This window comes from Cetorhinus maximus, chromosome 12 (genome assembly GCF_964194155.1).
Source record: "Cetorhinus maximus chromosome 12, sCetMax3.hap1.1, whole genome shotgun sequence".
NCBI lineage: Eukaryota > Metazoa > Chordata > Chondrichthyes > Lamniformes > Cetorhinidae > Cetorhinus > Cetorhinus maximus.
This window is the reverse complement of record NC_135890.1, coordinates 17,176,682-17,192,271: the sequence shown is the minus strand read 5'-3', so window position 1 is coordinate 17,192,271 and position 15,590 is coordinate 17,176,682. Positions and strand designations below refer to the sequence as shown.

Sequence of the window (15,590 nt, the reverse complement as noted above, 5' to 3'; positions counted from 1 at the left end):
AATTATATAACTGGAGGAGGTCTAACATCAGTCAGTTGAAAGGGAATCTGGCCCAAATGGTTTAGAATCAAAAACTGGTCGACAAGACAGCAAGTGAACAATGGGTTGTTTTTAAAGAAGAAATGGTACAGATGAGACATTCCCATGATGGGAAGGGAAGGAGCGCAAAAAGACCAAACAAAGTTGATTTTCCTGGATGACAACAGATAGAGAGAGAGTGTGTAAAATGAGACAGTAAAATGTGGCTTATGTCAAATGTAAGGTTTGAAATACAGTCGCGAACAAAGCCAAATATAGAAAGTACACAGAGATTAGTAACCAACATACAAAAGGACACAAAAGTCTTTTATAAATATATGAATGGTAAAAGGGCAGCCAAAGGAAGAAGGTCTTCTGGCGCAGTGGTTGCATCCCTGCCTCTCAGCCAGAAGCTCCAGATTCAAGACCCACTCCAGGGTCTGATGGCCAAGGAAGGTGGTTCATAATGTGGCCAAACAGGTTGAGCATCATCTGTAAATCCTTCCAACATTTGCCAGTGGCAGGCAGTAAGAACGGGAGAGATTCCTGGTCAGCCATGTGATGGAAAGAAGATTGGAGCCTCTGCTATCATTATTTATGGCTCCAGGACTACAACATGCATGTAAAAATGCATGTTGACACAGCAACTCGGACTCCTTTTGGAGGTTAGTTGGTTTAGTTGACTGGACAGCTAGTGTGGATCAGATTGGTGCCAACATGGTATTCGATCCTCGTTTCGGCTGGGGTGGATTTGGGATCTGCCTCCTTGCCCTAACCATGGAGGAGGCCGTGGTGCTATGGCTTGCCTTGCCTTCGGGCAGAGAACTGAAAAAGAAGAAGCCAAAGGAAGAATGGGGCCACCATTATGAAGGCAAAGCGCCTTCTTAAAGGTATGAAATGAGTACTTTGTATTTGCCTTCACTAGAAAAGACGATGCTGCTGATGTAGCAGCAGGAGTTAGTAGTGATATTGGATAGAATTAAAAAAGAGAAAGAGGAGATACTTAAAAAGGTTGGCAGTGTTCAAGGTAGAACAAGTCACCTGTCCTGAACGAGATGCATTCTAAGTTACTGAGGTAAGTATGAGCAGAAAATTGCAGAGGCTCTGGCCATAATCTTCCAATTCTCCTTTACATATGGGGGTGATGCCGCAGGACTGAAGGATTGCAAATGTTATTCAAAGAGTCATAGAGGACTACGGCACAGAAAAAGACCCTTTGGCCCTTTGAGTCTGTGCCGGTTAAACAAGTACCTAACTGTTCTAATCCCATTTTCCAGCACTAGGCCCATAGTCTTGTATGCCATGGCATTGCAAGTGCACATCCAAATACTTCTTAAATGTTATGAGGGTTTCTGCCTCCACCACCCTTTCAGGCAGTGAGTTCCAGATTCTCACCACCCTCTGGGTGAAAAAATTCTTCCTCGAAACCTCCTACCCCTTACCTTAAATCTATGCCCCCTGGTAATTGATCCCTCCACCAAGGGGAAAAGTTCCTTCCTGTCTACCCTATCTATGCCCCTCATAATTTTATACACCTCAATCATGTCCCCCCTCATTCTCCTCTGCTTCAAGGAAAATAACCACAGTCTATCCAATCTCTCCTCATAACTAAAACTCTCCAGCCCAGGCAACATCCTGGTAAATCTCCTCTGCACTCTCTCTAGTGCAATCACATCCTTCCTATAATGCGGATTCCAGAACTACATGCAATACTCTAGCTGTGGCCTAACCAGCGTTTTTTGGTCAGATCCGAACTCACTTGGGAAAGCCCTGGGTTGTAAATGCATTGCTTTAACCACTCGGCCACGCCTGGCTGATGGTAACTCCCCTGTTTAAAAAAAGGTGGGGGTGGGTCAGAGCGATAAACCTGACAACTACATGACAGTCAACCCAATATCATTCTTGGGGGAGCTTTGAGAGACAATAATCTGGGTCAAAATTCATTGCCATTTATAAAAATATGGGCTAATAAATGAAAGTCAGCACAGATTTCTTAAGAGCGAAATGGGTTTGATTAACTTGATTCAATTTTTTGATGAAGGCAATGTGGTTGTTGTTATGCATACAGTCTTGCAAAAGACATGACAAAGTTCCACAAAATATACTTGTTAGCAAAATTAAAGACCGTGGGATTAAATGGACAGTGGCAGTGTGGATACAAAATTGGCTAAGGGAGAGCAAGCAGAGAGTATGGTTAGAAGGAAGTATACAGTGGTGTTTTCTCAGAGGCTGGTATTAGGACCACTGCTCTTTGTAATATGAATTAATGACCTGGGTTTGGGTATAGGATATAATTTCAAAGTTTGGAGATGACATGAATTTTGGAAATACATGAGAAGGATAGTAACAGACTTCAAGATGACAGACTGGTGAAGTGGGCAGACACACAGCACATGAAATTTAACATAGAGATAAAGAAAGAAGTAATACATTTTGGTAGGAAAAATTAAGACCTGGAAGTGTATGCAGACAAATCTTTGAAGGTGTCAGGACAAGTTGAGAAGGCTGGTACAAGGTGTCTGGAATCCTTGGTTTTATTAATAGAGGCATTGAATACAAAAGCAAGGAAATTATGTTAAACTGTTGTAAAACACTGGTTAAACATCGCGTATTGTGTCCAATTCTGGGCATACACTTTCAGAAAGATCACAAGACCTTCAAGAGGGTGCAAAAGAGATTTACTAGAATTATATCAGGGATGAGGGACTTCAGTTATGTGGAAAGACTGAAGAAGCTGGACTGTTCTTACAGCAGAGAAGATAAGAGGGGATTTGACAAAGATATTCAAAACCAGTTCTTGATAAAATAAATATGGAGAAACTGTTTTCAGTGGCAGTGCGATCAGTAACCAGAGTACACAGATTTAAGATGATGGCAATAGAATCAGAGGCAACATAAAGAAACACTTTGTTTCCACAACAAGTTGTTGTGATCTGGAATACATTGTCTGAAAAGGTGGTGGAAGCAGACCCAGTGGTAACATTAAAATGAGATTGGATAAATATTTGAAGGGTAAAAGTTTACAGGTTATAGGGAAAGAGGGGGGACTAACTGGGTAACTTAACCAAAGAGCCGGCATAGGCACGACGGTCTTCTTCTGTGCTATATCGTTTTATGATTCTATGGTAGATCATTCCAAATACTCACCATTCTTTGAACAAAACAATGTTCTGGTTGTGTGTTATATTTACCTTTCATTAATTTCTTGTTCCACTGGCTTGACTGACGTTAAATTAATACACTGAGCTCACCTTCTTTATGTGTCTTTTAATACTTGAATATACCTCAAAGCTAGATCTTTTCATACCTTATCCCCTTTACATGTGGGTTCATTCTTGCTGCTTGGCAATGCTTTCCAAGCTTGCATGTCCTTTTTGGAAAGTGCCCAAACTATATTCTCTATTTTAATGCTGGATGCAAACTTATTGGCTTCTGCATTCAGGTAATTTCATATTGACCCATGGTACTTCATTCACCACCTCCCACTGGTTAAATGCTTAACCTCTCTAGTACCATGAATCAACATTCTATCCTATATTCCCTAGAATTTAGTTTCATTGCTAACCTCTCATGTGAGACTTTGTCAATGACCTATTGTAGGAACTTCCACGATCAAATAAGATTTGTTAAATAACACCTTCTCTCCTAAATCCATGCTAGCCATTAGTTACTTCCCATCAATTTACATATTCTAAAAATACCTTCAAGGCTATATCATTTACATTATGTAAAAGATGAACAGAATGGCTTTATTTTTGAGCCTGTCCATTTATAGCTGGCAGAGGGAAGAAACTTTCATCTCTCCAACCAGCAAGAGCTTGTTAAAAAACAATGGAATAAATTAACACAGAAAATATATTTCAATTTGCAACTCTGCCCGTGCTCTTTGGAATTTTTAATAAGACATTTTCCTTCTTAAAATGTGAGTTTTGTATAAAGATTGAACTATTTCACCAGTCTGCTTTGTTAATTCAAGTGCACTTTATTACAGCGACAGTAAAGTGAATAATTCACTTGACATTTTATTAGAGTTTTATTCACTTGCCATGATAATTTCATTCATAAAAGGCCAGAGAGATGAAATAACATAATTTACTACCTGCTTGCTAAACTAAGTAAGCCAAACTTATGTTTAAATCCTCTAATACATCATATAGAAGAAAAGAGAAATGAACTTGCCTTCATATAGTGTCTTTCATGTCCCAAAGATTCAGTCAATGAAGTACTTTTGAAGTGTAGTCACTGTGTAATGTAGGCAAACCTGGCAGCCAACACACGCACAGAAAGCTTCCACAAACAACAATATGTGTTGAAGAATAAATCCCTGACATTTCTGATTGATTTATTTTGAAGAGGTGACAAAGGTAGTGAACAGGGATTGTCTATGGATGTTATTTATATGAACTTCCAGAAGACATTTGAGAAAATCCCTCATAAGAAACTGTTAGCTCAGGGTGAAGCTCATGAAATTGAATGCAAATTATCAACATAGTTAGGAAATTGGCTGAACAGCAGGAGACAGAGATTAGGGATAAAGGGCAAGTACTGTAATTGTCCGGATGGGACGGTGGGGTCCTGCAAGGAGTAGGGGCTTCATCTATTCACAACATTTTTTAGCAACTTAGATAATGGGATAGAAAGCCACATATCCAAATTTGCTGATGACATAAAGATAGCCAGCATTCTAAGCAGTTTAGATGGAAGTATAATATTATAAATAGATATTGAGTATTGCACTCTTCAGGACAATTTGCAAGAATACCAAATGTAAAGGGAACAATTTATACGATATGTGAGAAGAGAGTGCTGATTCGTTGGCTAGTGGACTCTGATTGGTGGAGGCGTCGCCATGGAGAATGCACCAGTTGATGGTGACTGACAGTTAACTGCTAAGCATTGTTTGAAATTTCAACCAGGCAGCTTGACTCTGATTCATTTTTGTCCTGAAGAATGAACCAGCAAATGCCTGGCGCTTATTTTGTTTAGCTGAAACAAGTGCAATGTGTGCACATGTTCTTTCTGTCTACAAAGAACCAGGCCCTGTGTATTAATATATGTAGCTTCCAGTACACGAAAATGCACCATACTGCGAGCCCAACTGACAATCTTAAATTGGTTGTCAGTTTAATTTTTAGCACAATGAGGATTATTTAGCAAATGTTGTCCAACTGCAGAATCACATCTAATGTTGGACACTGTGTTTTGAGTATTACAAGCACAAGCTGGTTGGGTATGGTCTGTACCTTGCCCATTGCAAACAGCGAAAGGGACATGCTGTTTGATACGATCCGCCAGTCTTTGGGATGTACAGTCTACATACTGAGCATAATATGAACATAAGGAGCAGAAGTAGGCTATTTGGCCCCTTGAGCTTTCTCTGCCATTCAATAAGATCATGACTGAGCTGTTTCTGTTTCAAGTTCCACAATCCCATCTACCCCTGATTACTTTTGATTCCTTTGCCTATCAAGCATCTATCTGCCTCTGCCTTAAAAATATTCAATGACCCCACCTCCACTGCCTTCTGGGGCTGAGTGTTCCAGAGTCACACAACCCTCAGAGAAAAACCTTCTCCTCATTCTGTTCTAAAAGGATGACCCTTAATTTTAAAACTGCGCCCCCTAGTTCTGGGCTTACCCACAAGCGGAAACATCCTTTCCACGTCCACCTTGTCGAGACCGTTCAGGATCTTATATACTTCAATCAAGTCACCCCTCATTCTTCTAAACTCCAGAGGTAACAAGCCCCGTCTGCCCAACCTTTCCTCATAAGGCAACCCGCTCTATAAACCTCCTCTGAACCGCCTCCAACGCATTTACATCCTTCCTTAAATAAGGAAATCAAGACTGCACACAGTATTTGAGATGTACATAGATCATTAAAATATCATGAACAGGTACAGAAAATAATCAAAATGGCTAATTGAATTCTGACCTTTATTTCTAAATGGCTAGAATGCAATGGGGCATAAAATGGGCAATATCAGATCAGGCACCCATTATACACCTCACTCCATTCTCCTTTCCACTGACTTCAATGGGTAGCCAATGAGATTGTTCCTGTTTTACGTCCTGGCTGAAATTGAAAGTTCAAGCATACATCACATGTGCTGAAGCCCGACATATAATTTTAATCTTACCTACCCAATGGAAACCAGGGTGGCTAGGTTATCTGCCCAAAGCTAATGGGGCCCTTCCTTAAATATGGAGACTGGGATCCAATTGCAATTTCATCGATCGCAATTTCAGTTCTGGCCTGAACGGGAAGCCACTACAACTTTCATGCCTGGTTGAACTAGGGAAGGAAAACTCAAGACTTTAATTTCTTTGTAGGACCTGAAGGAGCAGGAGTGCCCTATGGGTCCCACAAGGGAGGTTTACACCCACTGTGCCCTAGACTTAAACAGTCCTCCAGCTGAGACCTTCTTGAAACTCCCTTTGCCACACCTATCTGCTCGCGGCTGATCCAGAGACAAGAATGCTACAATTGAGTGAAATTAGCGGTGACTTGTATGGTTATGACTCCCATTCATGGTACTGTCAAGTTTTCCATTATCAGGCAGCTTATATAGAATATGCTATTCCCTTGTAATTGGCAGTAAAATAAAATCCGGGAATAATGTAGTTCAAATCAGATGGTGCACCACTTCCATGTTATATAATTAGTTCAGGATTACAATGAAGAATCTGTCAAGATGATTGGAGGAAAGAAAACCTTTGTGAAAGAAGAATAAATCAGTCCTCCACCATCTCCCCAAACTTCACCTTCACAGGGAGTAAGTATGTTATGTCACGAGTGGAGTGTGTCTCAGAGGCTGGTTGGCTTTGATACACTACCTAATCTCACAAGATTATAATGTCCTTTGAAGATTGCATCACAAGCTTCTAACATGCTTTTTCATCCAATTTTGTTGTGCATAGCATAAGCATAGAAATTACTGCATAAAGGAGATGATTTGGCCCATAGTGCCTCTGCCAGTACTAGATCATCACAGCAGCTGCCTATTCTAATTCAACTTCTGTGCTTTGTCTATGCCATTTAGTGATTTTCTTGAAGAATTTTCCTAATTCCCTCGTAAATGTTGTGATCGACTCTGTTCCATGAGCTAGCTCTCAGAAAACATTGCACATCCTGATAAAGCTTTGTGTGAAGAAACTGCTTTTTATCTTCTCCTTAATGCTTCAACGACCAATCCTAAATTTGTATACCATGGCAACAACTCAGCCCACTTACCGGTATCAATTCGTGCTCGAACATATTGATACTTTGGATTTGGCACGACTCTTTTCTTCAAAAACTATGGAGAGAAAAATAAAATAACAAACATTATTGTAATAAAACTACACAAAGACCAGGTTACATGAATTTTGAGCTGCAACATAAAATCAGAAAGGAGGAGCTACAGTGACAGATGTGAATGGTCGGGGTGGAGGGTGAATGGGTGGTGGTGGTGGAGGTCTCGGTCCAGAGATGGGGATGAAAGATCTTGAGAAGGAGAGAGAAAAGTAAGAGGGTTTGAGGACAAAGGAGTGAGGGCAGGGGGGGCAAGGTAAGAGGGGCGAGGGCAACGGCACGGGAGGGCGGACAGGGGCACTGCAGGGAAGGTGAGGGCACCTGCGGGGGCGCAGGGCGAGGGCACGGCGGGAGGGGGAGGTCATGGCTGTAACGGTATCCACGGTCGGGTTGTGGGTCCTGGGTCCCGGGTCCCGGGTCCCGGGTCCCGGCTCCGGCCTCACCCACTCGCACGCCACTCCGTACCGAGGACGGGTTTACAACATCGCCGGGAGTACCAGGCACTCCTTGACTGTTTCAAGCCCACCCACACACTAAATTTACCTCAGGATTCCCGATCGAGCTCTTCACTGACATCTTTAACAATCTGTCCCCCCCCCCACCCCGTCACCCCCAGCTCCTTCAATCAAACAATAAATAAATTAAAGTGCTGGTCGATTAACCGCCGCTGCCTTCAAACATCATCGCGATTGGTTGGTGTCTTTGAAAGCGGCCAATGAGAGCACGGTTTATTCCAGGGTGGAGTAGGTACCCGTTGTCCGCGCCGGGGGGGGGGGGGGGGGGTGTCGGCGGCCGTTGCCGGGGCAACATCTGCGACGCCGCCGGATCAGCAAAACTGGGGAGAAATCTTCCATGAAGATTACTGACAATAAGTTAACTCACTTGAAAGTTATTTTCTGCTTAAGCTACGAGGGAAAAAGAAGTTGACGTATGGATATTTGCTTTATTTTTCACTTAAAGGAAAACTTGCATTCCGCGACCTCACGACGTCCCAAAGAACTTTGTCGCCAATGCAGTTTAAGATGCAGGGAACATATTTGTGGTAATTGACAAAAGAACCAAAAACGAGATGAGATTTTTTTTTTTATTATGAAGCAAGTTGCTGTGATTTGAAATGTACTGCCTGGCAGGGTCATGGAAGTAGATTCAATAACTTTCAAAAAGGAACAATATTTCAAGCGAAAAAAATTGCATGTCTAATGGGAAAGGGCAAGGGAATGCAACAATTGGACTGTTCTTTCAACGAGCTGGCACAGGCACAATGGGCCGAATGGTCTTCTTGTCTGCTGTCTCATTCTATGCACATGCATACAATAGTCTAACATTACTTGCTGGTTTCGTCCAATTCTCTTTAGTGGTCAGTTTACCTATAGTTTTATCACACTTTTCGGTTCACTCTGAAAACTGTTGTTTTGTTGTTCCTAAAAGTTCGAAATAATCACACTTTTAGACTCAAAATGCTGGAGCTTCACTGGAAGTATTTCTTACAGCTTTCCATGTGGCCAGTGTTACCCCACATATGACTGTAGTGCAGCAGTAAATGTGGCGCCCCGATGTCATAACAATTAGTTCGTATTTCTTTACGATTAATATAACAACATAACTAACAATTTTGAAGCATAATTCTGTTAAAGAAATTGCTTAATAACAAATAGATGATTCATCTCTAGTCTTACTCACCACAGAATCATTCCAGTCAATACTCGAAGCAGCAAATTTAGACCTGTAATGAATTTTGCAAATACCAAACACCGCCTGCCCCCTCTGCCTCCCAAGCTGTTGGTACATTTTTATGGGAGTCCAAGGGTATGCAATTTCAAATTTTTACATTACAAATATCAATTCTATTGAATTCTTAATAAATTATCTCCCTTCTACTTTATTCTCATTAGATTGACCAGATTGAGCTTCTTTAAAGCATGGCCCCAATTTCTTTACCGCTGCATATTGTTCTTAGACTTTTTGTGACCTATCACTCTCCCACCTCCACCGCACTCCCACCCTGCACCAACACGTGCAGCCAGCCTTGCTTCAAGCTTCTATGACAAAATTAAATATTCACCACCTGCACAATGCCAGCCAGTGTGTGCTAGCTATAAAGTGTACTGCAGCAATTCTCCTAGACTTCCTCGACAGCGGCTCCCACACCTGTGAACTCCATCACTTAGAAGGACAAAAACAGCAGATGTATGGGAACACTATCACTTCCAAGTTCCCCTCCAAGTCACATATCCTGACTTGTAAATATATCATCGTTGCTGGGTCAAAATCCTGGAACTCCCTCTCTAGCAGAATAGTGGGAACATCTTCATCACATAGCTTGCACCAGTTTAAGAAGAACGCCCACCAACATCTTCTAAAAGAGCAACTAGAAGTGGGCGATAAATGCTTGCCTTAATTGCCAGTGTTGCAATCATGCTAAGAATAAATAAAAATATACATGCAAGTGAGGCCTTGTGAGAATTGCAGCCCACTATTTATAGCACTGCCCATCACAGCAGGAACATGAACAGTTACCAACTCAGGAGCAGCAGTTGGTGGAAGGCTTGGTCTGGTCCTTGTTGATTTTGGTTCACGTTACACATAAATAATGCCACAAATCAAGTGTGTGCAGTTGGCACATTTGTGGAAGTTGAATGTGTCTCTCCAGAGAGAATGTACACTTGATAATATCAGGCATAGAGAAACTCTAGAATCTTAAATTAACTGGTCCCTTGTTTGCAGGTTCTTACTACAGTGATAAGTTGCTGCACCCAACTGTTCACAAAATACAAGCCAAAGGATTGTCAACTCACTGATACATAACTGCAATCACCGCTGTACTGCATTGATGCCCTAGAGAGCTGCTCACCAAATTACTGATGTCTTGAGGTTTCTACTATCTGTGAGCACACAGGGAGTGCATGCATAGTGGACATCCTAGTGATAACATTATTATTTAAGTTTTATAAGTTTTTGTGGTTAAGTTCTTTATTAGTTGTGCCTCTTTGAAAAAAAAAGGGGGAGAAATTTTTGATTAGTTTTTGAGTTGGTGAGTCTGGGCCTACCCAGTGCCTCCTTCCTCTGTGTTTTACAATAGATTCAGTCCTACACTGCTGCAGTGGGGCTGGTCAATGAAGGCGATAGGGATCTGGCGCTGCAGCTAACCCTCCCGGCCAGCAGTGGGAGACATGCTGCTCTGTGCGTGTCATTGGGATAGGAAAGGGGGCGGGACGAGGCGGTCAACGGAACCGACCCGGAAATAATCGTATCTTCAGGTGAGACGGGCTGTCTTGACGATGAGAGTTCACCTGAGTGCAGGTAAGTGGCGTCTGGCTCTCACTCATCTGGCTGGCAGCAGCTCATGGACTAAACGTTACTGCATTTTTACACCTTTTTAAATAAAAATGACCCCTGTTAGCATACATTTTTTTTCTTAAATATTAACATTTAAATCCATTTAGATTTGAAAAGTAAGTATTTTAATTAGTTGAAGTTGTTAAAACTTGTTTGAAAAATCTTTGCACAGAATCACGGGAACAGACTGTTGTCAGTCTTTTTTAATGAAGATTAAAGTTATTGCAGATTATGTTAAAATGTATTCCTGAGTTTTTAAGAACCATTAATTAAACACCACATTCATTCAGCAATCCAAAAAATAGGCCTGTGTTTAAAAGTCAAGCAATTTGTGTTCTTATCTCGTCTTACCCTCCCGTCTGCGGTTGTCAATTCTGGTAGGACATATTCCCAGAGGTTTCAATGCAGGATTTCCTTGCCTTTATCACCCTACCTAAACAGCTCCCCACACCACCACAACCCCCCTCTTCATTTCCAATTTTTAAATAACTAATAAAGAGTAGTCAAAGAAAATGAATAAAAACATGCAGATTTTTAATGTCCCTATGATATTTCTTCAGGGTTGTTTTGCTTGCAGCAGTATTCAGGAGATTAATGTTTAATTCCTAGAGACTCCAGGATCTTCCCGGAGGGTTGGCAATCCTTCTCCTGACCTCCCATGCTGGAGGTGTGTACAGTGGGTTGCTTTGTGGTTCAGTGTCAAAGTTTGTTTAGTATTAGTTCTGTGAAGTGCCTTGGGACATTCTACGACTATATAAATGCAAGTCAAAGTTGTTTTGTGGTCCTTTGCACATCATGTATATATTTCCAGGATCCATTCATCTGGGACTGTTACCTCTAGCCTAATGAAAACCAGATGTGGCATAGCATTTTTAAAACATACACCTTCAAGTGCGGTGGGGGTGGGGGGGCAGGATCACTAGATTACTTGCAGCAGCAGAAACTCTTGATGATTTTCCTCTCTCTCTCTCCATCTCCCTGTCTACTGCAGGAACTCCTTGACCAATTGTAAAGCTACAAGTACTGTCCTGATTGAAGTCTGTGAACTCAGCACAAGCCATGCGTCAAACCTAAGAGCTTACCCTTTTGCAAGTTTGGATAGAGTATGTGGCAAGCCGTTGAATTCTGGGGTGCTTCAGGATTGAGCCTGCTCTTTCCACTTTTGTACAAGGGGAAAGTGTAGTTTTGGCTGCTGGTTTAACATGGTTCCATAGAGGTTTGCTCATGTGGGTGGTGGTTTAGCAGATTAGTTATAATGTTAGAATAACATTGGAAAATTATGTTTTCCTCTAGTGAGGATGAGATTACAGAGCTTGTGCAGATCACAATATGTTTGGAGGATAATTCAGTGCTTATTGATGGTAACTATATTTTCTCTCACCTGTGTGTAATTTGAAAGTGAGTTCAATTTGCAAGGAAGATCTAGGATTGAAATATGATTGATTTTGTTTGAAGGATCTTAACCTGGCATTTTTTTTGTTTTAAGGATGAAAGAGTGGTGGATCCAGGTTGCACTTCTTGCTGCACCGCTCATTGCTGTCTACCTTCATCTTCCTCCCCCAAGTCTTTCACCATCCCTCTATTCATGGAGAATGGCTGGAGCCTTCTTTACCTTCAAAGACCACCGCATATTTTACAGAGGTGAGGGCCTTGTGTGATATGACAATGATCTAATTAAATGGCAGAGTATGCCTGTGGTGTCAAATGGTGTAGTTCTGTTTTTAATGTTGCTATGGTGTGGCTTTAATGAATCTGTAATTGTGCTATATGTAAATGCTTACGCCCATTGCTCCATATATGTCGTAAATAGCAATGTTTGTCTTAGGTTGGCTTGTATTTCTAAATACACTTGTCTTCCCTGAAAAGCTATAAATCAGATGAAAATGAGGCCCGTGTGTTCTCAAAGTTATGATGTCTGAGAGATTAGGAATACGGTCTTTATCAGGAGTTAGTTAAGGTAAAGCCTCTCTTTGAGGACAGTGTTACAAATGAAAAGCTGCAAGAGGCGAGCAGCTCAGCAAGTATGTTAAAATTGTACTTGAAGCTGTGCCATTTTATCTTAAGAGGAGACTTTGACCACCTGTAGTAATTTTTTCCATGTATCACCAGCCTCCTGATTCAGTAGGAAACCCTCTGTAGCAAAGCCCACATTGCATACATTTGCATGGAACGGCATTAATTTGGTCCAAATACATCGTGTTTCATTAGGGCCTAATGATGGCGTGTGGCTGCTTTAGGAACTTGATTCAGAGCAACTTTTATCATCCATCTTGTGGCTGGTCCAAAATGTGACTCTTGGGAAAAGGCTGGACTCTGACAAATGATAAAATAGTAACTAAAGTAAAAGCAAAATACTGCAGATCTTGGGGATCTGAAATAAAAACAAAAAGTGATGGAAAAACTCAGCAGGTCTGACCGCATCTGGAGAGAGAAACAGAGTTAATATTTCAAGTTCAAGATGATTCTTCTGCAAAACACTCTTCTGAATAAGGGTGGTGCAGTGGTAATGCCACTGGACTAGTAACCCACAGAGCCAGAGTCCCAGAGCTCTGGGGGCACAGGGTCAAATCCCACCATGGCAGCTGGTGGGAATTTGAATTCTGCTAATAAATCTGGAATTGAAAGCTAACCAATTATGCAGACCATGACACTATCATTGATTGTCATAAACCCATCTGGTTCACTGATGTCCTTTCGGGAAATACTTAGCTGGCGTGGCCTACATATGACTCCAGACCCACAGCAGTGTGGTTGACTGACCCCCTGAAGTGTTCAGTTCAAGGGCAATTAGGGATGGACAACAAATGCTGGCCTTGCCAGTGATGCCCACATCCCATGAAGGAATAAAGAAAAAAAAAAACCCTTTTAATAAGGGTCTTTAACGAGCTTTTCCAGCACTTTCTGCTTTTACATCACAACTTATCACTGAAGTATCTCGGAGTTTAACACAATTAATTACTTTGAGGTATAGTGACCTACGTCGATAAATGGGGGCAAACATTTGTGCGTAGCAAGATCCCACAAACAGCAATGAGATGAATGACTCTGTTGTTTTTGATAGTTAAGGGAGGAATGCTGGCCCAGACCCCTGCTTTTCTTCAACTAGTGCCATGGGGTCTCTAGCCTATACCTTAACCACTGGAACCGATGGATGTCCTCTTGAGCTGTCTTAATGCGATCTGCGTGTGAATTTCAGATTCCATGGGTGCTGTCGGCAGTTCCGACATAGTGATCCTTTTGCATGGTTTCCCAACATCGAGCTATGACTGGCACAAGGTAAGGGGTGGGGTAGAAGAATGCCAAGACTTGGTCAAAGTTTTAAAATTGTTTTCCCTCATTTGATTTTAATGTGGGGTGGGGCAAGAGGGGTCTGTGATTTTGAAGCATGAGCAGCTGTGTTGTGGTTAAAACATTGCACTGACATAGGGATAGAACTAGATTGAAGACAATGGAGGTTTAAGACAATTACTTCCATTGTCAAAATATCTAAAATCTTAGAGCATTGAGCTCTGAGCTTTGATATTCCAGCTGGTCGGATGGCAGCAGGGACCTAGCTGGTTAATGCACAGCTTTACTAGGAAGGGATGAAATTGGTCAGGAATTTTACTTCTAATTGTTACTGGAAACCAATTTAACTTAATACATCCTCAATCCTAAAATACTATTAAAAACATATTTTTACGTTTTAGTTTTGAAATAAACTGGAGTGAGTAATCGAAGGGATCTCTTTATTTGAACAGACTCCCCTATAGCAACTAAAATTTGTCGGCAGACAATCTAACATTTTATTGAATGTTGGAGAGTACTAAAAGGGATTGCAATATGCTTTTTGTTTTAGATCTGGGAAGGCTTGACGCTGAGGTTTAATCGAGTTATTGCACTAGATTTTCTTGGTTTTGGATTCAGCGATAAACCTGTGAGTATCTGGTTACTGAGGAACTTTCCTTTGCTGAAGGTTTAGCTCTTTGAGCAGCAGACATAATTCATAGTCTGTAGATAGCTGAGTGGTTGTCAACTGTAGGGTTTTTTATTTACAATAAACAGTCGTTTGGTAGTACTTGAGAATTGCTGAAAAAAGAGACGTCTAAGTTTTTCATCTTGCACTCATCAGGACACTCAAGAATACCAATATAAGGGGGATAACAACAATTTATACTGTATGTGAAGAGTGCTGATTGGTTGGCAAGTGGCATTGCCATGGAGAATGCACCACTGATGGACTGACAGTTAACTGCCCAGCATTGTTTGAAATTTAAGCCAGGCAGCTTGACCCTGATCGGTCAAGGCACTACCCTGAGGAATGAGTCAGCGAATGGCTGTGACTTATTTTGTTTAGCTGAAACAGATGTATGTATATGTTCTTTCTAGTCTGCAAACAACAGGGCCGTGTGTATTAATATATGTAGCTTCCAGTAAACGCAAACGTGCCACATTGTGATCCCGGCTGACAAGCTTAAATTGGTTATCAGCGTAATTCTTAGCACATTGAGGATTATTTAGCAAATGTTGTCCAATCGCGGAATCACATCTAATGTTGGACACTGTGTTTTGAGTTTTGCAAGCACGAGCTGGTTGAGTGCGGTCTGTGCCCTGACTGTTGCGAACAGTGGCTGGGACATACTGTTTGATACGATCCGCCATTCTTTGGGACGTAAGGCCTACATACCTAACATCACACTGGCACTGAAATTCATATACTACATTACTCATTTGTGTGAATGGCAGAACATCTTTTTAACTTGACGGCAGCATCCTGTTAGTGGTGAATACCACTCTTGTTGCTACTGCATAGTAGAAGCGTGAAACAGTTAGCTTCACCTGTTGCTCAAATATTTGAGGTACCTTGCCCTTCCAGGGTAACCTGAAGTATACTGGGCATTTTTCAGGTCCGAAAGTGATGGCCTTAGGCCCGTTCATGAGTTGCGTGGTATACAGTGTGAAAT

The 15,590-nt window shown here is 41.5% G+C and overlaps 2 protein-coding genes across 8 annotated transcripts in view; one reads left to right on the top strand and one right to left on the bottom strand.

Moving 5' to 3' along the window:
• The window catches only part of cep41 (centrosomal protein 41), a 40,488-nt gene extending 32,589 nt beyond the window's left edge, over positions 1 to 7,899 (bottom strand). For all 4 annotated transcript variants that reach the window (XM_078553061.1, XM_078553062.1, XM_078553064.1 and 1 more), the window contains exons 1-2: positions 7,855 to 7,899; positions 7,252 to 7,315 (exon numbers count right to left, since the gene is read on the bottom strand). In XM_078553061.1, the coding sequence (XP_078409187.1) occupies positions 7,252 to 7,315; positions 7,855 to 7,887 (97 nt within the window). In that variant the 5' untranslated portion in view covers positions 7,888 to 7,899. The remainder of the gene's footprint in view (positions 1 to 7,251; positions 7,316 to 7,854) is intronic.
• A 2,628-nt stretch (positions 7,900 to 10,527) lies between these two features.
• The window catches only part of mest (mesoderm specific transcript), a 33,314-nt gene continuing 28,251 nt past the window's right edge, over positions 10,528 to 15,590 (top strand). For 3 of the 4 annotated variants that reach the window (XM_078553078.1, XM_078553076.1, XM_078553077.1), the window contains exons 1-4: positions 10,528 to 10,611; positions 12,134 to 12,288; positions 13,844 to 13,923; positions 14,486 to 14,563. In XM_078553078.1, coding sequence (XP_078409204.1) covers positions 12,135 to 12,288; positions 13,844 to 13,923; positions 14,486 to 14,563 — 312 coding nt within the window. In that variant the 5' untranslated portion in view covers positions 10,528 to 10,611; position 12,134. Of the gene's footprint in view, positions 10,612 to 12,133; positions 12,289 to 13,753; positions 13,924 to 14,485; positions 14,564 to 15,590 lie in introns of those variants that run through there. The other variant, XM_078553079.1, reaches the window with a different exon arrangement.